The sequence below is a fragment of the Globicephala melas genome, chromosome 20 (genome assembly GCF_963455315.2).
Source record: "Globicephala melas chromosome 20, mGloMel1.2, whole genome shotgun sequence".
Lineage (NCBI taxonomy): Eukaryota > Metazoa > Chordata > Mammalia > Artiodactyla > Delphinidae > Globicephala > Globicephala melas.
The window spans coordinates 9,771,715-9,798,957 of record NC_083333.1 but is presented as its reverse complement, the minus strand read 5'-3'; the positions used below and the strand labels follow the sequence as shown (position 1 = coordinate 9,798,957).

Genomic DNA, 27,243 nt, shown 5'->3' with positions numbered 1-27,243 from the left:
TGGATCACAGGCCCACACATAAAAGCTAAAACCATGAAGCTTCTAGAGGAAAACAAGTCTCTCTTCTCAACTTGGGAGTAGGCAAAGGTTTATTAGATCAGAGAAAGCAAAAACTATACAAGAAAAAATGGACAGGTTAGACTTTATCAAAATTTAAAATGTCTGCTCATAATAAAACACATTTGAGAAAATAAATAGGTGAGCTATAGATGGGGAAGAATGTTTGCAGATATCCGCTGGACGAGATTAGTGCCTGCTGGGATGAGGGGAGGGAGAATGAGGGGTGATGCTACTGGATGCAGGGCTTCTTTTCAGTGAGGAAAACGTTCTGGAATTAGCAATGACGTCTGCACAATTCTGTAAATATACTAAAAATTACTGAACTCTTTAAAAGGGTAAATTTTATGGTATGTGAATTACATCCAATAAAGCTGTTTTGAAAACAAACTATATATACACACATATATATATATATATATGAGACAAAGAACTCAAACCCACAATGCATAAAGAATTCCTACAACTCAAAAATAAAAAGACAATCCAATTTCTTAAAATGTACAAAAGATTTGGACACTTCCCAAAGGAAGACATACAAATGACTAATAACTACTTGAAAATGTTCTAAACATCATTATTCACCAAGGAAATGAAATTAAAGCCATAAAGAGATATTGCTACAGGCCCACCAGAATGGTTACAATGAAAAAGACTGACAATTCAAATACTGGCAAAGCTCTCTAGCAACAGGAACTCAATGTAGATGGGAGTGTAAAACGGTACAGCCACTTTGGGGAAAGGTTTGGCAGTTTTTTATAAAGTTAAACATGTACCTATCCCATAACCTGGCAAGTCTACTCAGGTGTTTATCCAAGAGAAATGAAAACTTATGTCCATACAAAGACTATACATGAATACACCCATAGCAGATTTATTTCTAATAGCCCCAAACTAGAAATAACCAAATGCAGATCTACAGGCAAATGGATAAACTAGATGTGGTACATGCGTACAATGGAATACTACTCAGCAACAAAAAGGAATGAACGCTGGTACAAAGTGTGGTAGGCTGCACACTGGCTCCACATTCTATTCCCTGGAACCTGTTAATGTCCCCTCTATGGCAAGAGGGACTTTAAGGATCTTGAGATGGGGAGAGTAACCTGGATCACTGGGGTGGCCCCTAAGTGTAATCAACATGTCCTTATAACAAGCAGGCAGAGGAAGATTTGACTCAGAAGAGGAGAAGGCAATGTGACAACAGAAGCAGTGTGAAGTAATATGGCTGCAAGCCAAGGACTGCAGGCAGCCTTAGAAGGTGGAAGAAGGAACCAGCCCTGCCACCACCTTGATTTTAGCCCTTTGAGACTCACTTCAAACTTCTGACCTCCAGGAACTGTAAGAGAAAAAATTTGTTTTAAACTGCTAAATTTGTGCTTTAACTTGTTACAAACTTGTTACTGTGGCAATAGGAAACAAGTAATAGATAAATTTATAAGATATCATGCTAAATGAAAGAAGCCTTAGACAAAAGAGTAAATACATGTATGATTCCATTTATATGAAATTCTAAAACAGGCAAAACTAATCTATAGTTAAAAAAAAAAAAGCACAGTCGTTGCCTGGGTGGTGCGGAACTGACAGGGAAGGAGCATAGGGGAACTCTCCACAGTGATGAGAAGCTCTGTTTTGAGAGAAGTGTTGGGTAACAAAGGTATGCCCGTCTGTCAAAACCCATCAAACAACACTTAATAAGTTAACACTTAATAAGTTAAAATCTGTGCATTTTATTATATGGGAATTTTATCTCAAAAGGAAAAAAAGCCATAAATAAATATTAAGCCCTAGTTAGTGATAACAAATGTTGAAATATTTCAGATAAGATGTACTGATGTCTTCAAGTTACTCTGAAATGCATCCAAAAATAAGATGGATTGATGGATGCACAGAGGATAAGTAGACATATGATAAAGCAAACACAGCAACATTTTAATTGTAGAATCTAGAAGATGCGTATATGGGTGTCCACTGCAGAATTTTTTCAACTTTTCTGTATGTTTGAAATTTTTCAGAATACAATGTCGAGGGAAAAATGGGGAAACACTCACCATTTTTTTCTTCCTGCATCCAAAGATGAGGATCAGTAAATACAATTTTATTATATCTTTGGCGAACCGTCTCCTGGTATTTCTTAAAAAAAAAAAAAAAAGTATAATTTATGAGGAAAAAAATTAGTTTCATTACAAACCAGAGACTAGTACAGCAGACATTTCCTATAGACCCATTACCAGAAACAGGCATCTCCCAGGGCCAGGAAGTGATTAGTTCATGAGATGAAATGTAAAAGAAAATGAAGCAATTAATCTAATTAATCTAATCTAGACCCGCACTGCCCACTAGAACTTGAAGTGATGATGGAAATGTTCTATTTTTGCCATGTCCAATATACCAGCTAACTACTGACCGCTTGAAATGTGAGTGATGTACTTACTCTTAATTAATTTGCCTTAAATGGCCATCTGTGGCTACAGACGACCGTTTTGGGCCCTTCAGGTCTAGACAGTTAACGCGGGGTAATCAGTTACAAGACTAGGATGAACTACACATTTTAAAATTTTCAAAAACCAATTAAAAGTTGCCTCCCCTAGAATGTTTCTGTTTAGCAGCAAAGCCAAAATGAGATTTCATCATGGTGGAGTTAAAAAGAAAATGCTGAACTAGGAGTCAGGAGACCTGGATTCTCAGCCCACCTCTGGTGGGAATTTTTGTGCGACCTTGGCCACGTCACTTACTCCCTTACTGGGTCTCAATTTCCTGCTCAGAACAATCCAGGGCTTGGCTTGAGTAATGCTTGAGGTCTAAAATTCTCTGAGAAAAGCGTTCTGAAGTAGTACCATGGGAATTAGAGAAGGTAAAGTTAGCTGTGATTTGCCGGCATCACATGCTAGCAGAGCAGAGAGGCAACTGAACAGCAGTTACAAGCTGAGGGATGAAGAAGTTAAGTTGTTGGTCGCATCGGTGGGCCTGGGCTCCGGTCCGGTGTCTTTCGTATCCCATACCAATGATGAGTTATGTGTCAGGTAGGGTGCTGATACTTCATACCTCATTTTGTCCTTAAAAGCACCCTACTTATTAGAGAGGGTACAGGACTTTACCAAGGCCGTACACGGGGCTGGCAGTCGAGCTGGGATTTAAACTCAGGACCAGGTGACTCTGAAGTTCTAAGCTACAGAGCCATGAGAAGAAGTGGCGCTCGGCAGAAGTCAGCAGCCAGCCGCCGACCAGAGCTGGCAGTCCCGGTCTTACCTCCATTTCCTCCATGCGGAGCATCATGGCCTCCAGACATGGGCTGTCATTGCTGCCCCCCCAGGTGGCTAAGGCCTCAGGCTCCGAGATCTTAGAGTGAGTCACAGCCCAGAGCTCGTGAGCGGCATCTTCCAAAAAATCATCCAGCTGCTGAATGCTACCGGATTCACAATCAATAGCTGTAGCCTGCAAAACAAGGGAAGGGGATGGAGAGGCGATACAGAAATAACAGAGATCTTAAAGATTAATGCTACTCATAATAAACCAACCACGCAGTGATCCAACACGCAGTTTCTACACTATATCTAACCTCTCCTAAGTCAGTAAACGTCAAGAGCAGTGACATCAGTACAATATCTACCACAGTCATTTAAACAGTAACATCAACTGAGGAGTACCATTACTGTCCATGGGAATTATCTTTATTACCTGTTTTGCCAGTTGGTAAAGCAAATATATTCCTTGTGCTATACTCAGAAGAATGTCCAATATTTCACATGTCACATACTACAGAGGACATACCTACAGTATTCTCTTTTTGGTTCAGTGCTTTGTAAAAACATCCGTTCATGACATCACAAAAGTTCATGATTCTTGTCTTTGCTTGAGACTTTCTACCTGTAATCTGGAAGAGCTTTTACCAGCCTTTCTTGACCTTGTATTCTTTACATTCACTTTACAGCTTGCAAAGCATTTTTATATGCGTTGTTATTTCTTTTGATTCTAACATATGTCTATAATCTGCTCTGAAAGAGGCTTTTACAAAGAATGTCTGCTGGGGGAATAATCATATCAGGCTCTGGAATGAGACATTCCTGGGACTAAATCTTGGTTCTGCCTACTGGTATGCCTCCAAGTGTGGGCAAGTTTACTTAACCTCTCTGGGCCTCAACCTTCTGGTCTGTAACATGGAAATAATAATCCTGTATTTCAGAGTTGTAAGGATTACATGAGCATTTTGACACTGGAACACTTACAATAGTGGTTGGCACGAAGAACAGTTACCGCCATAGTAATTTTTAAAACCTTTTAATCAACGGTTCACAGAAGAAAATATATTAATGGCCAATCAAGATATAAAGAAATGCTCAACCTTAACCAAAGTTAAAGAAATGAATATCAGTTGAATAACCAATACAATAAAATTAACAAAAAAATCTAGAGACAACTAAACCAATAATACAGGTCTGGTTAAGATGTGTTTATTTGTATTTTCATTCTTAATATTTAAAGAATTGAATATCAAGAATACTACGAGATGAGAGATAAGGTCCCAATATGCTGGTATGGAAAGATCACCAAAATATAAAGGAAGAAGCTGGATACAGAAGAGCATATGGTATCCGTTTGTGGGGGGCTTTTACTTTTTACATTACACTTTCTCTGAATCGTTTGCATTTTTAGCCACGTGCACATACAACTTTTAATTTAAAAAACCACACTTTGGAAAAGTGCATTTCACACACAAGTTCAGTTAGTGGCGGCAGCAGCAGCAGGAGACAAACACGTTATGATGGCACCTTTCCAAAACCTTTTTCCTGATACCAGGGATCGTCTTGTCTGCAAGAAAACTACCGAGAGCTTCAGTTTACTTGCAAAGCGCAGCAAACGTCTATTCCATTTGAGAGATGAGAACTCTGGGAATATGTGTTCAAGGTCCCACAGCTCTTTTATAAGTTAACACAGCAAAATAACTCTTTTTACTTCATCATGCCAACTTCAATGAGTTGGTTTTTATTCAGTTATTTATAAAAACTGACTGTTGACGGTGCTGCCTGGGAAATTCTGTGCAGTGATGCTGTGTAACAGCAGCCCAGAACACTGAATACTGGATAGAGTTACTTTTCTATTTCAAGAAATTGTATTAAAGCCCATTTAATGCCTCCAGAATGATTCTTATATATAAGAATGATCATTTCTAGTAATATTCAAACATGTCTACTTCACTGACAGCATTTATGGCCACTTCATATTTCTGTCATATTAATATGCCTTATGGAGCTGCCTCCCTAGATGGGCGGCTAGTCTCATTTTTTGCTAGGGAAAAAGGTATTTGGCGGCTCTGATGCACAAAGCATCCAGCCATAGCGTGCCCAGTCTGTACGAGTCAGAGGTAGGCTTTCAGCTTCCGGTCTCAGAAGCCTCACCTCACGTGAGATTCTGTCACAAAATATTGGTACAATAAAATTACAATTGCAGAAATTATGAAAATACACCAAAACTAAACTATTGCTTAATAAATTAGAACAGGGTTACATTCTCAAAATCTTTCTTCCCGTTCCTAAGGTTGGGCTGGTGGAACTTCATTCCAACTTCCTTCTAACTCTGAGACCTTCACCCTTGCTCTGCCCTTTACTTGCTTTGAGCATGTAAAGCAGTAACTTCTTTCCAACCTCCACAAAGACCCACTAGAGGCAGCCTGCACCTCCCCGTCCCTACGCCTAGGCAGGATGGGAACATTCCCACAGATGCTGAACACAAGTCCTCCGGAGGAAGAGCACGAGGGTGGCCAACCACAAGATATGTTTCCATTCTTCTCAAATGTTATCATTTGCTCCTGAGCCACCTCTTCTCTCTGCCAGGCCAGGTACTGGTCATTATTAGGCACTCAAAACATGCTTGCCTAACAAGAAGTATTAGGCCCTCAGTATAAAGGAAATTAGGCCAGTAATGAGCAAAAGTAGGCTGAATCAGAGGAAATGAGGGCAGCCATTCTTCTGCCGCAGGCCACCAACATTCAGGGTCACGCAGTCTACCCACATTCTGTCATCAGGAGGAAAGGAAAAAGACGCTGACAAAAAACCTGTGGCTCTAGAGATTTCTGTGAGCTGTCTGCAAGGCTCATCTAAGTCATAATGCTAAATATACACTGTAAGAATGAATATGCCAAATATGAAAAACAACCTCCACCCTCTGGAGCGGGACAGTCTAGTGTTTGCAGGGTAATCCGCCTATCAGTTTTCTTTACAACCCAGGACATTATCATGCAATAATACCAGTGTCAGGCCAGAATGCCAGCCCCACACAACACACACCTTCTCCGCAGGCTGGGCTGTTGCTGCGATCACTGACAGTCGATCCTTCAAACGAGTATCTGCTTCCACAGAAGAATTGACTCTCTATTAAAACAGACAAGCATGCTCATGAATGATGAACATTTACAACCCATATTAGTACAAATGGATTTTGCTCCCAGAATAACTTCTGTGTGGAACTGTTCATCAGCTTTAGCTATATCAGGCTTTTTGCGGGAATTCAAAGCACTCTGTCTTCATGAAAATAAATGCCATGTGCTGATCTTGGCTTTCTGCGCCTTGTCTTCCCTCAACTTTGTAAACACTGTCAGAGTAGCTGTGTGTTTTTGTGCAATTACTCAACTTCTCTGTTCCACAGTTTCCTCACTGATAACATAAGGAGGTTGGACGGTTTGGCCACTAAGAACCCTCCCAGTTCTATAGTCCTGAGATTTCCATGGACTCTAAAAATGATTTAACATTTCTTAGACCAAGAGATACAGAAGTTCAGTGGTCTGTTCAGGGTCCCAGAATGTCCTTCATTCTATTTAAGATTCTAGTGCTCTTCTGTGGCCTCATCTACTCACACAAACAAGATTATTTCCATTTACGGGGTGGATCTAGAGGGTCTGGCCGTAGCCTTCAGCTCACCGCTCATAGGAGAATGGCACAACCTACTGGTGAGGCTCTATGCAATTTCATCTTGAAGAAAGTACCGGTTTGTGCACAGAAAGCTGTCCTAACATCTCTCTCCTTGGGAAAAATAGAGCAAATCATTCCAAATCACTGAGGTGAAAGAGCAGTGATGGGATTAGAGTGGAAGCAGTGAACGGAACACTAACACCACCAATAGCTCTATTTGATTAAGAAGGTAAATTGCAATAGAAACTCATTCCCCAAACTAAAATCTCACCTTTCTCAAAAGTGGTACTTTCTCTTCCCCAATCTCGTTCCCTTCCTCACAATGGAAGACACGTCAACAATGTGGGTGCCCGAAAGGGGCCCCAGCAGAGCTGCACGCACGCTATGAAGCACGGAGCAGCACCGCAGCTTCCAGCTGCCAGACACTCAGCCCTGCAAAGGCTCAGTGTGACCTCTGGAGCAACTCTTTTTATTTGAAACTTCCAAAAGGCAAGCACACGGGATGAACTAGATTACCTGGGCCTTGACCAGGAGAGGCTTCAAACGCTCCAGAACTGCCTTCTCTACCTTATCCGCTAATTGGGCGGCAGAAACACTATTTAGAAATAAAACTGAAAATTAAAATCAAAAGCAAGAAAATATCCTATTGTGCATATTTATTTACCACCCCAGCCGAAGGGAAACCAAATGATTATAAAAACTGTAGGGCCTCTAATTTTCATGGCCATATGAAATCCCTGGGGATCTTGTTAAATGCAGATTCTGATTCACTTGGTCTGAGGGAGGCCTGAGAGTCTGCATTTCCAACAAGCTTTCAGGTGATGCAATAATGCTGGTCGTGAACCTAACTTTGAGGACAAGGGCTGAGATAACATCTGAAGAAGTATATTAGGCTCTGAATCCATTTTGAAAGAATAATGGCTGCCTTGAAACAACTAAAGAGGGCAGAAGACTCAACAAATGAAACCAATTTTGTTCCCTTCCAAGCCCGACAATAACAGAATTAGACATAAACTCACAAAGACAAGGGGGGAAAATGGTGCTGGAAGCAGAAGGACAAAAGTGGTAAGTAACTTAGTGGCCTGAGAAAGCTGAATTCTAGGGTCATAATGGGGAAACCTGAGAACTTACACAATTTGTACTGCTGACTTGAAGAGGCCCAAGACTGGTAGCACCAGGTATGCCTAGGCCTGAGGGTGAGCTGGGAGGAGGTGGCTTAACTATAAAAGACAAGAGTCAAATGATGCTTGAGAAGTTAGATCCCGAGGTCCCTTTCCCTCCTTCGCACAACTGGACCACTGCCTCTCTCCAGCTCTGAGGGAAGTCTAGTTGCTCATTCTCTGGAGGGGCCTCTTGACCAGGGGATGCCAATTACATTGAGACAGGAGGTGCCCTACTGAAAAGAGGGGGTTCATGTACGTGAGCTGAATGCCAAGTGGTAAGACTCACCACCCTCCTGCCCAGCTCAGCTCCTAGGACACTGGCATCAGGTCCTCACCCTCCAGGCAGAAGATCAAAAGACTCATCTCTGGATAGTTTGACCTACCCCAAAGGAAAGACCTAAAGACCCACATGAGGGTCCTTAGCCAACAGTCCACCCAGATGACCCTAGAGTAAAGCTCAAGGTCAATAATCCTTCCATCAGATGGTGCTAGAATAGCCAGATATCCATAAGGAAAACAATGAACTTGCGTCAGCATCTCATCTCATGCACAGAAATTAATAAAAAATAGATTGCAGGCATAAAAATAAAACCTAAAACTATAAAGCATTTAGAAGGAAACACAGACCATCTTTGAGATGTCAGCATTGGCAATGATTATTTGTTTCACAGAAGAGACTGTAAAATGAAAAAACTGATAAGCTGATCCTAATCAAAATTTAAAACTTCTAGTCATCAAAAGACCCCATTAAGAAAATATATAGGCAAGCCACAGTATTGTGAGAAAATATCTGCTGCACATATTCTGAAAAGGGCCTCAAATCCAGAAAATATATTTTAAAACTCTTAAAAATCAGTAATTAAAAAAATGATAAAAAATGGGCAAAAGACTTGAATAGACACATGACAATAAGCACTAAAACAGATGCTCATCATCATTAGACTTCAAGAAAATACAAACTAAAATCCCAACAAGATACCACCACACTCTCACCAGAATGGCTAAAATTAAAAAACAATAAAACAAAAACCCCAGACATTACCAAATGTCAGCTAGGATGTGGAAAAACTAGAAAGTAACTCCCATACTAACTAAAAATGGAAAATACCCCAAAGGTTAATTCACAGGAGGATGGATAAACAGACTGTGGGACAGTCATGCAATAGAATACTTCTTGGCAATAAAACAGAAAACTATGCAAGGCAGCCCGCTGTCCCCCTGACCAGGCTTCTTCCAGAAGTCCACTGCACTTGGTTCACTTCCAGATGCCCCAAATGGGGTAAGCCCTACATTTGCAAGGACTCATTCATGACCTTGCCCATTAACTTCCCAGGATGGGCACCTAAAAACTCCTAGGGAAGTGCAGGATGGACTCTGTGCAGCCTACTTTCCCTGGGAATCTTCATCTACTACCAGCAGCATGGCCTTTTCCTTGTTTAGCTAGGTTTGGGCTTGCTTCTCAGCTGTCAGGATGAACAATATATGGCTAGTGATACACACTTATATAACAGATTTATGAATAAGGGTAATGAAAAGATTAACACAGGAATCAGGACAGTGGTGAACTCTGGGGAGAAAGAAGGGGATGCAACTGAAGAGGGACTCAGGGAGTTTGAGAGCAGGGGTGCTGACCTATCTCTTGGTTTGGGGTGGTGGTTCACAGTGTTCACCCTCTAAAGCAAGAGCCACAGCCCTTCCAGCCTGGGAGTGAACGTTCTATCATGACCAGTGACAGCATGCACAGCTGTGTCAACGAGAATTCTGTTCATGTGACTTCAGGGTGAATCATTATCAGAGCTAGAAAAATGAGCCAACTGCAGTAGTATCAACTAAACCTTCTCATGAACTTCTTCGTGCCCGTAGTTAGGTGGTAACACTCTTGGGGGCAAATGGGAAAAGCAAACTAATTCAAAAACCTTAGGCTGCACTCAAGCTAACATGTGAAGCAAAAGTATCCACACAGCCACTCACAAGAGCAGATTGCATGTCAACCTCCTACCCTACCAAGCCAGGAGAAAAGCACCTCTGAGTGCAGTACAGACAAACAGATATAATACTGATCTTTCAGATTAAACTCCTCCGAAACTATAGATATCATATCATTCAAACTCCACACAAAAGAAATAATTCCTAGCAAAAATACTGTGTAAAATACACGTAGGCATGCAGATATTCATTCATTCATTCATTTAGTGAGCTTAGGCCCAAATGGTCCAGATTGGTGGTGAAACTATCTAGACCAATTAGAATAGGCAAGCATTCACTGTCCTTCCTCAGAAGCAAACACATACCTCAGTTTTTTTCCCCCTATTAATTAATTAATCAATCTATCTATTTATTTATTTATGGTTGTGTTGGGTCTTTGTTGCTGCGCGTGGGCTTTCTCTAGTTGCGGCGAGCAGGGGCTACTCTTCATTGCGGTGGATGGGCTTCTCATTGTGGTGGCTTCTCTTGTTGCAGAGCACGGGCTCTAGGCGCACAGGCTTCAGTAGTTGTGGCTCGCGGGCTCTAGAGCACAGGCTCAGTAGTTGTGGCGCACAGACTTAGCTGCTCTGCGGCATGTGGGATCTTCCTGGACCAGGGCTCGAACCCGTGTCCCCTGCATTGGCAGGAGGATTCTTAACCACTGCGCCACCAGGAAAGTCCCATACCTCAGTTTTTGAAGTCTATCCATTTCTTCAGTTTTGAGTTCATTCAATTCCTTTGTTCTTCTGGAAGTTTCAGCATCAAGCCAACTGAGCCTAGAGGATGGTATCAGAGTCACCCTAACTCTCCTCAAACCAGCCAGGACTCCCTGGGGCTCCAGTCTGGGCTCCACTGTTGGCTTCTTAGGTGACTTCGAAGTACTTTAAGCAGGCAGATGGTCAATAAACATAAGAAGTGTGACTACACCACTCAACAATCTCAACTAGTTGTGAAAATGACTAGATGACGTAGAACAGCCCTGCTGCTTTGGTTTTTCTCTACCTCAGAAACATACAGTTACCTCTGTTTTTGCATTTTGTCCATTTCTTCGGCTTTTAATTCTTCTAATTCCTTTAATCTTTTGGAAATTTCAGCATCAAGCCAAGTGAGTCTAGCAGACAGTACAAAAGACTCAGACCAATTCTGCCTTGACCTGCAGGTAGCATTACCACATAAAGAGACCAGGAGTCAGGATCCCCCAGAGCACCAATCCTGGCCCCATTAAAGACTCAGGAGGTAACGCAGCCTCTGGGCCAGTAAAGCTCTCCGTGTAACGTTTCATGTAAAAAGACATTCACCCGCAAGAGCACTCCTAGTGAGTGTGCAGAGCCACAAAAAAGAAATACCCACGAATATTCTCGAGAAAACTAGCCATTGCTGCAGTTAGGACTTCTTGCTCAGCTGTAAAACAAAGCTGTTCCTGTATCTTCCCGTTCAAAGAAATGGGCTCCCAGGAGAGCCCTAAAGGCAGAGAAAAGTCAAATAAAAACAGAAAGGAAAAGCTGACTCGGAACAACCTTACTGTATGTGTTAGGGCTTGATGCTTTCAGTTTAGGGTACGTGAATAGTATCAAATTATCTAATGGTCCACTTTCGCTTTGGCTTCCCTATAATTGCAAGAACAATTCCAGCCAAATGAATGCAGAGCAACCTGTTTTCACTGCTCTCTTGTCATGGAATGGCCTCACCTCATCACCCCCTATTTAAAGCCTATTCTTTAAGTCCTAATTGATTTTCCATCTCCCTCCACAAAGCATAGATCTCTGCAGAGGTGTCCTGTCCCCGTTCTGAACTCTCTCAGCTCTTAACTCTTCAGTTCTCAGGGGACATACGATGTTCTATCTTAAATTATAGTCAGTGATATGTCCTCTCTACTAAGCTGCGCCTGGGATTCTGTCCTTTTTGCCCCCCTTTTTAAAAGTCTCCAGAGAGCTCACAACTGTACCATATACAAAACAAGCAATTGGTAGACAACTGACACATACATAATTTTTGAATGAATTAGACAAGGAATAAAAAAGGGGTTCACTGTCTGAGCTGCATAATTTGACAGACAAGTTTAGTGATTTCCATTTTAAATAGCCAACTTTATACATGGGAAAGAGAAGAGTTCACTTTACAATCCTCGTGAAAGGGGGCCTTTACTTTTCAAAGACTTGACGAACACCAGGACAAACCTCACTGCTTCGTGCTCAACAGCACCTCTCAACTGACTTTCCTCTTGAGTATCTTCTTTCTGGAGAGACTGTTCTTTTGCGGCATCTTTGGGGCTAGATTTCACCTTTAGCCAGGCAGCACTGCAAAAAAATGGAAAACTATGCCTTTGTAATCATTCACTCCACATCCAATGACTCGTAAAAGGTGCCAGCTCAGAGAAGACAAGAGCGTTAAATTAATGGTGATCTACAGGATGGGGCTCTGAATTGGAAACTGAATGTAAAGCAGAGTGAGATCCTCCAGGGTTCAGGCTCAGTGTCAAAGGAGAGAAGTCTTCCTTTGCTTCACAGAAGCAATCACTATTGTAAATGAAAAAGCAACTGTCCATTACAGAATAATGGGTGAACCTCAACAGAACCCTGTTTTAATATATAGCTTTGGGTCACTGATTACATTCCACGTTACATAGCAACTTTGTGCCTTTATGAGGCCTAATACAGCACTTTGAGCCCGTAAGCCTTATGCCCTCCCCTCCCCCACCGACCACACATACACTCTAGAAGACAGTCCACTGTATATTTGGTTTGCAATATAAACTCCAACCAACTGCTGTTTTTATGAGCTTACAACTGAATTCACATCTCTATACTAACACGTATATAAAAATACAGATTTTTTTTTTTTTTTTTTTTTGCCACGTTGGGTGGCATGCGAGATCCTAGTTCCCCAACCAGGGATCGAACCCATGCCCCCTGCAGTGGAAGCACGGAGTCCTAACCACTGGACTGCCAGGGAATTCCCCAAAAACAAAGAATTTAGAGCAGAGAAACAAAAGCAAAAAAGCACATGCACTGTGAAATCAGAAGACCTGATTTTAGTCCCAGCTCTGTTATATAAGCAAGACATTAGATTCGCTGGACACTGTTTCTTCAGCTTTAAAGTGAGAGTCGAGGAATAAGCATAACCATCCGTTCACAGTCATTCAGAGTCTTCGGGGACTCCATCCCACCAGGCTTCTCACCGTGTCTCCTGCCCGCCTCTTAAAAGCTGAACCCTTCAAGTCACTTATCTTCTCACTTGTTCTCCTCCCCCCATTACTACTTTTGGCTGCCTTCCTTTTACTGCCCTACCTCCTGGCCCTTTCCATTGTGCTTTTGAGAACCACTGTCCCACAGTATACACGCTCCCCTTCACTTTTAAATTTTTTTTTCTATATATATATTCTATAAATTTATTTATTTATTTTTGGCTGCATTGGGTCTTCGTTGCTACGCACGGGCTTGCTCTAGTTGTGGCAAGTGGGGGCTACTCTTCATTGTAGTGCGCAGGCTTCTTGTTGAGGTGGCTTCTCTTGTTGCGGAGCACGGGCTCTAGGCATGCGGGCTTCAGTAGTTGTGGCACATGGGCTCAGTAGTTGTGGCTCGCGGGCTCTAGAGTGCAGGCTTCAGTAGTTGTGGCGCATAGGCTTAGTTGTTCCGCGGCATGTGGGATCTTCCCTGACCAGGGCTCGAACCCGTGTCCCCTGCATTGGCAGGCGGATTCTTAACCACTGCGCCACCAGGGAAGTCCTCCCCTTCACTTTTAACCAATTCCCCAAAGACTACTTCCACCTAACTGGACTCTGCAGCCCCTGAAGGACAATGCCTTCTCCCCAGCTCCGTGGAATGGCGGGTCCTCATTCTCCATGTGCTATGAGTGAGGGTGACAAGGCAGTAACGTCAGCATTATCCTAACTGTCCCCTGCGGTCAGGACAGTGCCTATGAGATTTGCATGGTTTTATAATTCATATTGTCTTGACTTGGAATAGGAATTATTTTTAAATATTCATTCATTCAGCAAAGATTTACTAGATGTCTACTAAGATTTACTACATCAGGCACTGTACATTCAGATATAAGGAAGGCACAGTTCCTGGCCTCAAGTAACTAGGATCCACTGGGTGAAGAGACAAGTGAAGGGCAGCCCATGATCCTCCCTACGGTGAACATGTCCACAGGGTATTGGGGTGACCCGTGGGAGTTACTCTACCCATAGCCAGGTAGGAAAGAGGAACCAATAGGCTTCTAGCAAAAAATGTCTCGTGTATCTATTACTCATCCAAATAAGCTTTTCTCCTTAATGGGAACTAAGGATGCTGCTTTATTTGCTCTAAGGAGTAGGTCGCCTTTGATCTGTGGAGGAAAATAAAGTCAAATACCCAAATGGTTCCGTGAATTTTTACATACCATTTAGGAGATGCCAGTGGGGATGTGGGGTTTGGAGGTATCCAAGGAGCCTTAGGGTCCTTCACAGGCTGCTGGTTCATTTTTAACCTGGAGGAGACTGTTGTCCGTTGCAACCTGCTTTTGCTGTAAGATTGGGGTGGTCTACTTTTTTCAGCTTTGTGGAGTCCCTGCAAGAGATAACTATGAATTATAAAGCCAAACGGATATCAAAGAAACTGGCTGTAACCTCTGGCTTACTGAAGCTTCAAATGGCCCTATGATGTTCATACACCCATTCAGCAAAAACCTAAGTGAAAGCACTGTAGCAGAAATTTGGGGAGGGTACAAATTACACTGAAACAACTTTGGTTGTGGGGAGAGCGGTGGAGGCATAAAACTGGAATCCCTGGCTTGGCCGTCTTTATATATATATATATATTATTTTTTAAAAAATAATTTTTCCTAACTAAACAAAAGAGGTAAATTGTAAAACATTCTTGGTTAAAACGCATCTCTGAGTCTTAGGCTTCCCATCTGTAAAATGGGAGCTAATGTGTTCACGAATTTCTAGAAGATTAAAAGGGCTAATGGAGGAGGAGCACGATGGTGGAGGCAGAAAGGCACACGCCATCTAAACAGAATGGCTACTGTAAAACACTGTAGAGGATGAGGCTGCCTCGGAGGAGAGCACCAGGCTGAATTTACACAGGCTGAATCCTGATTTCCCAATGACCCCCCTTAAGAGTTTGTTTGAAAAGGAATAAAGACGATCTTAATCCATGATCTCTCAGTAACAGGTGATAATTGCCAATATCCTTTTTCTGGGATCACCTGACAATATGCAGGTTTGCTACATAAGCCTCTGGACAACCCATCAGACGGAAGTAACTACATTAAGGGTATTTAGACTAGGAGGTGGTCTTGTGGCCAGTTCTCCACTGGTAGGGCCTTAAGTTAACTTTTAGATAGAAGCTTAAAATATAATGTACTTTCAAGCCAGCTGGCTCCCAAAGCCATATTAGAAAGTACTCACCCTAAGATGCCTTTCAATATCAAATATTTATCGATATTTATCTTTAGCAGGAAATCTTAATCCCCTCAAATTTCACACTTCCAAATCAGAAGCAGAAAAAACCTGAATTTTAAAATAGCCTACCCAGTGAAGACCTTGGTGTCAAAACAGTTAGGCTCTAATTAAACCAGGACAAGAAAGAATGCCCTGCCCTTAGTAACAGTATTAAAACTTGTTGTTTTTTGTTAAAAGATAAAAATGACCTGGAGCTAAGCTTAGTTTAGATAGTTGGACTCAAGGGCTCTGGCATTCAAAGGCTTGAGAACTCAAATCCTAGCTCCACCTCTTACCAGCCTGTGTGACCTTGGACAATGTCAGATTAATACAAATGGGCCAGAAGAAAGGAGTGATTTCATACTTGCTGGGGTCTTGCCGGTGCCACAGTGTCTTTCTTCCTAAAGGGTGGCACATTCTCAGTCACAAGCTTCTTTTTCCCTGCTCTTGTTTTTGCCAGGGCTAATGCCTCTTCTTTGAAGTTCGCATTTTGGTCTACAACAGATGGAGCTTCTTCCGGAAGGATATCCGCATCTAATACATCAAGCTCGTTTTCCAACCTCTGGGTCACTGGAAGCTCTATATCAGGTAGATACTTATCTACATGGAGATTTCAGAAGGACAAATTGAGGGAAATGCTGTTCAAATCAAGTGAGAGTGATTATCTAGAGACAGATAAGCTCACAATAATACCCTGTTAAAAACTGAGGTGTTTTGCTATCCAAGTTGCTCCTAATCCTATGACTCCTACTGCAGTTCTACAAGCAGAAACCTAAGTGCCATGGCTGACTCCCTGAATCTCACCTCCCACATTTACTTATTCACCCGGTCCCTCAGATCCCAGTTCTTAAATATGTCTTGTCCTTCCTTCCCTTCTGCCACTACCCAAGGTCAGGCTTGCAATATCCTGTGACTGTAACAATAGCATCTTCTAACTGACCCCTTCTTCATCTTCAATCACACCTTCTCCTGGCTACCATAATTATTTTTTTCAATGTAAATATTTAAATATCACTTCTCAAAACCTTCAATGGCTCCTAAGTTGATAGAGAATAAAGTCTGAACTCCATACATGACATACAACCTGCAGTGGAAAAGAAAGTAAAACTGTCTTTATTTGAAGATGAGATATTTCCTACATAGAAAAAAAATCCAAGAGAATCTACAGATAAGCAATTACAACTAAGAACAGAGTTCAGCAAGGTTTCTGGATAAAAGAAGAAAAATATACAAAAGTCAATATCATTCCCACACATCAAAATAACTAATTAGAGAAAACATAAAAGAAAAAATACGCCATTAACATTAGCAACTAAACTGTAAGGCACTAAGGAAGAAATCTAATGAAAGGTGTACAAGACTTTTACAGAAAATATTCAAAGGTATTTTAAAGGACATGAAAGAAAATTTGGATTAACTGTATTCATGAATGAAAAAATACTGTAAAGCTGTCAATTCTCCTCAAAGTGATCTACAATTTCAAATGCAAGTTCAATTAAAATCCCAACAGATTTTTCTGGGGATCTAAACAGGTTAATGCTAAAATTCTTATGAAGTGTAAAATCCCAAGATAGCCCAAATAATTCTGAAGAACAAAAAAGTGGGGAATAGGGCAGGGGTGGGAGTCTTATTTTCCCAGAGATCAAGTGTTCGTGATAAAGCTGTAATAATGAAGGCAGTGTGGGAGCGATACAGGAAGAGGCAGAAACCAATGAAGCAGGATGGATATGACAAAGGCAGTATGACAAATCAGTGAATATGAACTGGATTGTTCAATAAATAGTGCTGAAATTATTAGTATCCACAGGTAACAAAATAAAAATTTAACTGTTCAGCGTGAGGATCCTTGCCTCAAACTGAACGCTTATATTATAAATGGAACAAAGCCCTAAATGTGAAAGGAAAACTTTAAAGATTTTAGAAGAAAATATAGGAGAATATGATTATGACATCAGGGCAGAAAAGGCTTTCTTAAAGTCAAATAATGTTAACATATTTAAACTTAATTACATGAAACTACAACTTCCTTTTGACAAAAAGACACCATAAAGTCACAGACAAGCCAGAGTCTGGAAGTACATCTCTGTAATGCATATAACTAATATAAGCTTAATATACAGAATATGTAAAGAACGCCTATGAATCTGTAGGAAAAACCAACAATCCAACAGAGAAACAGGCAAAGGATAGAAAACGGCAATTGAGAGAGAAAATCTGAACCGTCAATAAAAACATGAAAAGATGATCATCACTAATCAGAAAAACTGAAATTAAGACAATGAGGTACCATTTCACACCCATCGGATTAGGGGGGAATTTTTAGTGTGACAATACCACGTATAAACAAGGATGTAGAAAAACAAGTGCTCTCACAAGCTACTAGTGCAGGAGTAAACTGGCACAGCTACTTGAAGCCTCACCCACACTGTCACCCAGCAGTTTCACTCCTGGGCACAGACTCAGCCTAGAGGAACCCTCACGCTTACACAGGAAGACATGAACACAGATATTCACTTCATCAGTGTTTGTAACAGCAAAAAAGTGGAAACGACCCAAATGTCCATCAATAAGAACTGAGAATAAACTATGGTATATTCATACAAGGGAAACCTATCCAGTGGTTGAATTAATAAATTAGAATTCATGTATAAATATGAACAAGTCTTACAAACGTAAGTGGAGGGGAAAGCAAACTGCAAATGTTGCATTTGTAAGATATCACTGACATGAAACGCATAGCATATGAAACAATACTTTATAGTGTTTATGGATAGAGACATAAGCAGTACAAGTATAAAAACAGGGCAGGTCCATATTATAATAACAAGAGTAACCTCTGGTGAGGGAGGGAGGGAGGGGTATAGAATGGGGAGAGAAATATAAAAGGCACTTCAGCTGTAGCTGTCATATTTTATTTCCAAAAAAAATTCTGAAGCGAATAAAACAAAAATGTTAAAGTTTGTTAAATCTGGCTAGTAGATATACAGGTATTTATTATTTTCATTCTTTTTCTATATATTTTAAATATTTCATAATAAAAGGAAAACTACATTTAGACTACTTTAATCCGGCCAAAGGCCAGATGCTCCTTGCACCACTTTTTTAATCTGGTACTTTTCAAGGTCATGGAAGTTATGCTGCAAGGATACATAAATTGGAAGGAAAGAATGCTTAGACTAAATCCTCAGTCTAAAACTTATTAATCCTCAAGTTTACATATAGCAAGGCAACTCTGACCTCTAGGTCCTGATGCCTTTTCAGTTCTGACTTGCATAAATCAACTGCAAATGTAGTACAAGTTCCAGGGGCAGCTGAGTTTGAGGACATTGCTGGTGATGGGGAGGGAACCAGCATCCTTACATCTGACAAGTTATACTAATGCAATCAACCACGACAAGAACATTTCAGAAGCCGCTAAAGAAACACGCCAGCCAACAATTATATAAATCACAAGATCAAGTCAGGCTCACACATATATTCCAACTGAAAAGACGGGGTTTTCCACCCAAGTGGCTCCCTATGACTTTTGGGGGGGGCGTTGGGAAGAAGGGACCTTAGGAACTCAGAATGGAGGTATTAGGTAGAGTGAGATCTAAAACAGAAACAGAAACTGCAACCTTCTGAAATCCAGATTATAAAGACCAAAAAAATACCAATAAAATAAATAAGGGGGCTACCATATCCTTCCCCATGAGCAACTGTATTAAATTTGCAAAGCAGCTAACCATAATACCTCAATTTGTAATGATGATAACGACAGTGATTTTATGACCTGCCCTGACATCTGCACACATTTTCAGTATCTAACATAATTCGCATTCATATTTGAGGCTCACCATGACACACAGAGCAGGTGGGGCAATGATTACTACGGTTTTTCAGATGAGGAAGTAACAGTTAAGTGCTTTACTCAAGGTCACAAGGTCAGCAAGCAGCAGAGTCACATCTTCTGACTCTCTCAGTCCAGGGCAAGGCCCATTCATTCTGCCCTGTCAGGAACTACGGAGCTGTTCCACATAAACACATTTTCCAGATAACTGAAGCTCTCTTATTTCTTGATGAATTATCTAATTTGCTACTTACAACAACTAAGTCAGTTACATCGGATAAGGACCACAGGCGTACCTGAGACATCTTGCAGGTTCGGTTCCAGACCACCAAAATAGAGCAAATATCACAATAAAGCAAGCCACACAAATGTTTTGGTTTCCCAGTGCATATAAAAGTTATGTTTACACTATGTAGTATGTAGTCGATTAAGTGTGCAATAGCCTTATGTCTTTAAAAAATGTATACACCTTAATTAAAAAATACTGTATCACTAAAAAATGCTAACCATCACCTGACAATGCAGGGTTGCCACAAACCTTCAATTTGTAAAATCACAGTATCTGTGAAGCACAATAAAGTGAAGCACAAAAAAATAAGGTATGCCTGTATTATCCCCACTCACAGATGAAAAAATGAAGGTTCAGAGAGATTAAGTCATCAACCCAGGATCACAAACTGGCGGAGCTGGGACTAGAGTGAGGTCTTTCTGGTCCCCGTTTTTCACACTGTGGTCTGTCTTCCTGCTTTCCCACATTGGTGCCTACATACAGTGAGTTTTATATTAGCAGGTTTCCCAACTTCTCTCTCTGAATCTGGTCCTCATCTTTCACAACTCAGTTATGGGCGCCTCTCATCTTTTAACTCATTTAGGGAACATATCTCTGTGTGCAGGCCTGGAAAGTTCACCACATTCCCTCCAGAGGATCATAAAGGAGCACCCAGATCTCAGGTTACTGTGATTTGCAGCTCAGAGGCCTTTTCTTGTTCTGTTTCACTTCTTCACAGTCACTCATTTAAATGCCTAACTGTGTGTCGGCCTTGGGGCTACCACAGAGGATACAGCGGCAAATACACGTCACACCTGTCCTGAGGGAAAGGCTGGCAAAGGCAGCCTTCTGGTTAGAAAGAAGGCGTCATACTAGTTCTACCTGGCTACCAGTGAAGGGAACAGAATACCACATTACAGTGAGTAAACATCTAATAGTAACTGAGTAAGTTAGGTTTTGTTACATTCATGATAGAGGCAGTGCATTAAGCTACAGACTTCCACAGAATTAGTTTAGACTGAGACATAAATGAAAACCAGACTGATATATAACTTTCAAATCAGTAGAGGAAACAAAATGAAACAAGAACTTGATTAACATAATAAATTACAACAAAGAAAAAAAAGTGGCAAGTGGAAAACAAAAAATAAGGTGGAAAGAAGTTCAAAGGTGCTATTAATCTCAGTAAATGTAAGTAGGTTAAATATAGAACTCTACAACAGGGTTAAAAACACCAACAATAAACTATTTATAAGAGACATTCTTAAAATAAAACAGTGAAGAAAAACTGAACATAAAGGGATGGAAAATGTTATTCTAGGTAAATGCCAAACAAGTTAGGTAGATGAAACAATATTAATATCAAACAAAACAGAATCCAAAGCGAATGACGTTAAAAAGGCAAAGAGAGATATTTAATAATAACATACAAAATCCACAGAAAAAAGATTTATCAGGGCTTCCCTGGTGGCGCAGTGGTTGAGAGCCCGCCTGCCGATGCAGGGAACGCGGGTTCGTGCCCCGGTCCGGGAAGATCCCACATGCCGCGGAGCGGCTGGGCCCGTGAGCCATGGCCGCTGAGCCTGCACGTCCGGAGCCTGTGCTCCGCAACGGGAGAGGCCACAACAGTGAGAGGCCCGCGTATCTCTCTCTCTCTCTCTCTCTCTCTCTCTCTCTCTCTCTCTCACACACACACACACACACACACACACACACACACACACACACACACACACACACACACACACACACACACACACACACACACACACACACACACACACACGATTTATCAGTAAGGAACGCTTATGCATCTAACAGCACAACTTCAAAATGTACAAAACAAAAATGAATAGAAATACAAAGAGAAATTTTAAAAGTCTCAAGAGACTTTAACATACCTTTATATCAGTCATCTACAGATCAAGTAAATAAAACCAGAAAACCATAGAAGAAAAAGAAATAAAAGGAATAAAGACTGGAAAGGAGGAAATAAACCAATGGTTATATTCATAGATGACATGACTATATACATTGCAAAACACAAATAATCTGCCCATAAATTATTAGAAATAAATTAGGTTATCAAGGTTCCTAGATATAAGATCAACACACAAAATTGACCGTATGTCTGTATATCCACAATATTCAGTAAAAATCAACTTTTTAAAAAGATATCATTTACTGAAAGCATTGAGAGCACTGAAAATAGCAATACCAAGGAATAATTCTAAATAAAGATGAACAAATGCACACACACATTATAAGTTACTGGGAGTATTTAAAGACAACCTAAATGAATGGAGGGATATATACCCTGCTGGTGGATTGGGAAATATAATATTGTAAAGATAACAATTCCTCACCAAAATTCCAATAGGTTGTTTGTTGTTGGAGGGGGAGGGGATGAAAATTAACAAATTCTGATCCTAACATTTCTATGGAAATACCAAGGGTCAAGATTTGCCAAGACATTCTGGAAGAACAGGTACAAAAGCTGTTCTACCAGATATCGAGACTTAGAATAGTTAAGTAAGATAGTGTACACTAGCATAAGAACCAACAAATAAACCAGTGGAAGAGAAAAGAGGACCCAGAAACTGACCCACACATATGTGGACACAACTTATGACAAAAGTGACACTGTATGCCACTGTGGGGAAAGAATAATATTTTCAACAAAGAGTGCTAGCTCAACTACATATCCACCTGGAAGAAAATGAACCTTTTTTAGGAAACAACACAGGAAAATAGTTTCTTAATTTTGGCATAAGGAAAAGCTTCTTAAACAGGATCCAGAAACAAACCAAAAAACAAACAACCACCACCAAAAAGAACCTATACAGAAAAGATTGCTACATTGGAATACAGTGAAATTAAGAATTCTGTCCATCAAAACACACCTCGGCAACATTTAAAAACAAGCTACATCTTATTTCTATGAGGATATTTACAACACAGGTAACTGAGAAAGGGTCCTATGTAGAATACTCCTACAAAGAACTCCTACAAATCAATAAAGAAAAGGAGAGAGAGAGAGAAAGGAAAAAAGGGAATAGAAAATGAGAGAGAGGGAGAGAGAGAGGGAGGGAGGACTGGTCAAGAGACTTGAACTGGCACTTCACAAAAGAAGACATGTAAATGGCCAATAAATATATGAAGAAGTACTCACCATTAAACATCCAGAAAACGTAACTAAAACCACAATGACAGCCTTACACATCAACCAGGTCGCCAAAATTTTAAAAACTAATAACAAGGGCTGGCAAGGATGTGTAGCAACTGTTCTCATACACGGTTGGTTGGAATATAAAAGAATAAAACTACTTTGAAAAAACTCTTTATTACAGTTGAACCAATACATACCCTGATGACCTAACAATTATACTCCTGGGAATAAACCCAACAGAAACACAGGCACACATGTACCAAGAGATATATATAAAAACGATCACAGTAGTTTCCCTTATAATCACCCCAAACTGGAAAAAACCCAATGATTAAAACAACAGAAGAGATAAATGGCCATATATTCGTACAATGGAATACAGCCATGAACATAAACAAATCACAGCTACACAAACAGAACAGATGAATCTCACAAAGTGTTAAGTGGACGAAGCCAGTCACAAGAAAATACCAATTGTGTGATTCTATTTTTTATAAAGTTCCAAATCAGGCAAAACCAAAGTACAGCATTAAAAATCACAGTGATAGTTAATAGAGGGGAAGAAGCAGGGGAAGGAGGTGGGAAGAAGCAGGGGAAGGAGGTTGGAAGAGGAGAGTCTAGGGGGATTTCTTAGTGCTTGTGATGTTCCATTTCTTGACTTGGGTGGTGGTCATACACAAATGTTTGTTTTCTGATAACTGAGTTGTAAATTTATAGTGCACTTTTCTATCTGTACATTCCACTTCAATTAACAGAAGGAAAACTAGTTTACTGGATTCATCCACACTCTGATATAAATGGCATATTAAAAAGTTCAATATTAAAATCTTGAAACTATTTTAAAATACTATCAATGTATATATGTCAGTTTAAGAAGGAAAAAAAAAGAGGAAAAGAAAATCTCTTAGCAAAACAGGAACAGAAGAAAATTTCCTTAACTTTCATATGCAGATTTGCCAAAAATCAATAGTCAGCATCACATATGAAAAAGCATTCCCTTTAAACTGGTAAGGGGGGGGGGCACGCACAGGGAGTTGATGTCCACCATTACAGCTATTATTCAATATTACCCTGAATTAAAATCCATTCAATAAAGCAGAAAGAGGAAAAAAGAGAGGTATAAAAATTGCAAAGAGAGAGGCAAAACTTAAGTGAGCTCATCTATCTGGAAAAATACATAAAAGTTAACAAAACCTCATATTTCATCAAATCGGAAGTATCAAGTATAAGACATATCATTATTTTATGTACCAATACGAAATTTTAAAATATCGTCAAGTAATTGTAAGATATCATCAATTTAAGAATGCATCCCAATTTCAGAAATGTTCAAATGTAAACCTTAGAACCAATGAAATACAGTACCATAACAAATTAAAGATTTCAGCAAGATGTCCGATAAAAGAGCAATGTACAAATCCAACAGCTCTCCTATAAGTAGCAATAACCAATTTCAAAATGAATTTTAAAAACAGATCCCATTCACAATAGCAATAAAAACTGGAAATCAACCTAACAAGAAATTTAGGAATTCCTATATATTCCTACGTCAGGGATTATCATATGCAGAAAGTTATAAAATTCCACTGAAGGGATGGAAAAGGGGCATGAATAAATTGATAGATCATATTGTAAAGATGTCATTCCTCTCCTAATTAATTTATGAACTCAATGTAATACCAATCGAACTCCCAACAGCACTTTTCATGGAACTTGACAAGCTCATTCTAAATTCCTCTGAAGATAAGCAATCACCATCAGCAAAATTTTGAAAAGCACAACAACAAAGAGGAAAGAACTACCTCTTAAAATATTAAAATATGTAGGAAAGAATGATGATTTTGCCTACAAAATTAAAAATTTCTGGGAATTCCCTGGCAGTCCAGTTAGGTTAGGACTTGGTGCTTTCACTGCCAGGGTCCCGGGTCAAGCCCTGGTCAGAGAAGTAAGATCCCGCAAGCCTCGTGGCACAGCTGAAAAAAGTAAATAAAATAAATAATAAAAATAAAATCTTCTGTGCCAGAAAAGATATCATAAACAAAATTCAAAAGTAAGTGTCTAAGAGAAAATATTTACAATACATGTAAACCAGAAAAGGATTAAGATCCAAAATATATAAAGAACTTCTATATACCCACAAGCAAAAGACAGAACCCAGCAGGGAGATGGCAAAGGATATGAACAGATAAATCACAGAAGAGGAAATAAACAAGGCTAAGGAACACATGAAAGAAAAACCTTCCTGACTAGGAATCAGGGAAACACAATATAAAACAGTAAGGTACCATTTTCCACCAAGAGACTGGAAATTTTTTATATTTCATTATATAAAGTACTTGGCAAGGATATGGGGAAATACATACTGATGGTCCCTGCTAAACAAAACATAACTGCATGCCCATTTTCAAGGGCAAGCTGGCAGTATCTGTTTAAATGTGCACACCACGTAAGCTTGCAACTCTGCTTATTGGAGTAACGAGAATTTATTACCTACGTAAAAAAAGATCGTATGTATCAACCAAACGTGTGTTTGTGTAGATATGTATATGTCTATCGTTAAAATGTAAATAAAGAAACTTAAAAAAAAAAAGCAGGGTTCTAACTTTCAGCTCTGCAGGGATTTACTTTGGTTAGCCCAAATGCTATGGTGCAGGAAAAGGGAATTTTACTTTCTCCACCCTCCTCTAAGGAAAAATACTCCGGCCTCCAGCCTAAGGAAGCATTTTGGCTGCTATTCCTTTATCCTAGTTCAAGTGCACCTACTGTGGACTAGGCTTTAAATCCTGACCCAGGGAAGCAACTGTTACAGTCCAGACAATTTCAAAGAATAAAGTATCTTGTAATAAACACTTTAGGACACATACCAGCAAGAAGCTTCTTTGCCACTGAAGGTCCTCTTGTTTCCTGTGGAAATACCTCCTTTGCTACAAAGGGCCTCCTCTCACTCTTTGGTGATGTACTTCGCCATCTCTCTAAGGCCCTTTGGCTACCAATAGGAAATCTGCTCTGAATTTCACTGAAACATTTCTTTGCCTTTTTTGGTGACAGTGTCTTTTCCAGGAGGGATTCCAAAGCCTGCCATGAAACAGTTAATCATTCTCTTAGTTTATCTCACAAAAGTCTGACTTCTCAATTATAAAACTGAAAATGGGAACTCCAGAGAAACTCATTATTAAATGGCTATCTCTAATTGTTAATGAAACATCACTTAATTTTAAAACTTGGTTATTTAGGAATCCAATTAATAAAAGAATTCTGCATGTTCTTTTACATGTTTAGCTCACTAAAACCAATAGCAAAAAAATAAAGAATATGAACACTCTTAACGGCATCCAAATTCTAAAATTAAGGATTCCTATTTTAAAAACTAACCACAGTCTTCAGAATATAATCCTATATGCTATATAAGCATTTTAATTCTCAATGAAAACCTCATAGACTTAAATTATCCTTTAAGTGGGCACACAGACTGTATTTAATGCACATCTTCATAAACTAAAGGAAACCTACCATGCCCAGTGGCTCTGGTCACTCATCTACCACAACGGGGGAGATCTGTGCCCCTCTACCCCTTCTAAGAGAGGTATGTCCTCTAACAAGTACCCACTCGTCACCAGGCAGCAAGGGCCCAGTCTCCCTCCAGTCAGTACAAGTTAAGGACAACTGAACACAGCCAGGGACATTTAGTTCAGATGACAGTAAGGCAATAAGAAAATAATAAGCTATGGGTTGGTGCCGTAGACATCAACAAGAAAGAATAAATTTCTTGTGCTACTGAATATTTTCAAATGTAGAGGAGACAAACATTATATTTAAGAAACATTATGTTAAGGCACTTCTGCTCAAAATTTGGGAAAGGGACTATATCTCTTGAGATCCTTTCTAGGATTAGCAAGATACATCCTCTAAATGAAATCATCTGGCCAATAAATATTTCTTATGGATAAGTTTAAAAAGCACCACATAACTTGATATGCTACCTAAAGGTCTCCATTTGACAATAACATTCCTGATAGTAAGTTCTATACACACGAATGTAACCAACGTAAATCACAAACATATTTGCTGGATAATGAAACTGTAAAGGCAGAAGGGGACTTAAAGATCATCAAGGGCTAGTTAATGGTAGAACTGGTCTGTCACTTAGTCTCTAACTCTTCCCACTACAGCATCCTTCCTCTACAGCCAACAGCTTACTGTGTCACACTAACAGAAAGGCCATCCTTCTATTTGTGGATGAAAATGTGTGGCGCAGTGGAAATAACAGTGGCATGGGAGTCAGAAAACAGGCATTGGATTTCCAGCTATCGAGAGAAGTAACTGTGTCATGTCTCTGACCTTTTTTTTTAATCTGTAAAATAAAAGTAATAAAACCTATTGCAAATCACAGCAACGCAGTAAGGATGAAATGACAGCACTCCACAAACTTCAAAGAACTATAAAGATTTAAGGACACAGT

General features: G+C 40.0%; 1 protein-coding gene across 8 annotated transcripts in view; it reads right to left on the bottom strand.

Annotated features, from left to right (window-relative positions):
* The window catches only part of KIAA0753 (KIAA0753 ortholog), a 60,635-nt gene that overhangs the window by 14,959 nt on the left and 18,433 nt on the right, over window positions 1–27,243 (bottom strand). For 7 of the 8 annotated variants that reach the window (XR_004040634.3, XM_060291177.2, XM_060291176.1 and 4 more), the window contains 8 exons: window positions 25,649–25,859; window positions 15,883–16,118; window positions 14,474–14,640; window positions 12,268–12,387; window positions 7,479–7,557; window positions 6,342–6,425; window positions 3,307–3,492; window positions 2,109–2,190 (listed from right to left, as the gene is read on the bottom strand). Coding sequence is in view for 7 of the 8 variants with exons in the window: in XM_060291177.2 (XP_060147160.1) it covers window positions 2,109–2,190; window positions 3,307–3,492; window positions 6,342–6,425; window positions 7,479–7,557; window positions 12,268–12,387; window positions 14,474–14,640; window positions 15,883–16,118; window positions 25,649–25,859 (1,165 nt within the window). In the remaining variant the exon portion in view is untranslated. Of the gene's footprint in view, window positions 1–2,108; window positions 2,191–3,306; window positions 3,493–6,341; window positions 6,426–7,478; window positions 7,558–10,776; window positions 10,867–11,111; window positions 11,202–12,267; window positions 12,388–14,473; window positions 14,641–15,882; window positions 16,119–25,648; window positions 25,860–27,243 lie in introns of all 8 variants that reach the window. The other variant, XM_030861678.2, reaches the window with a different exon arrangement.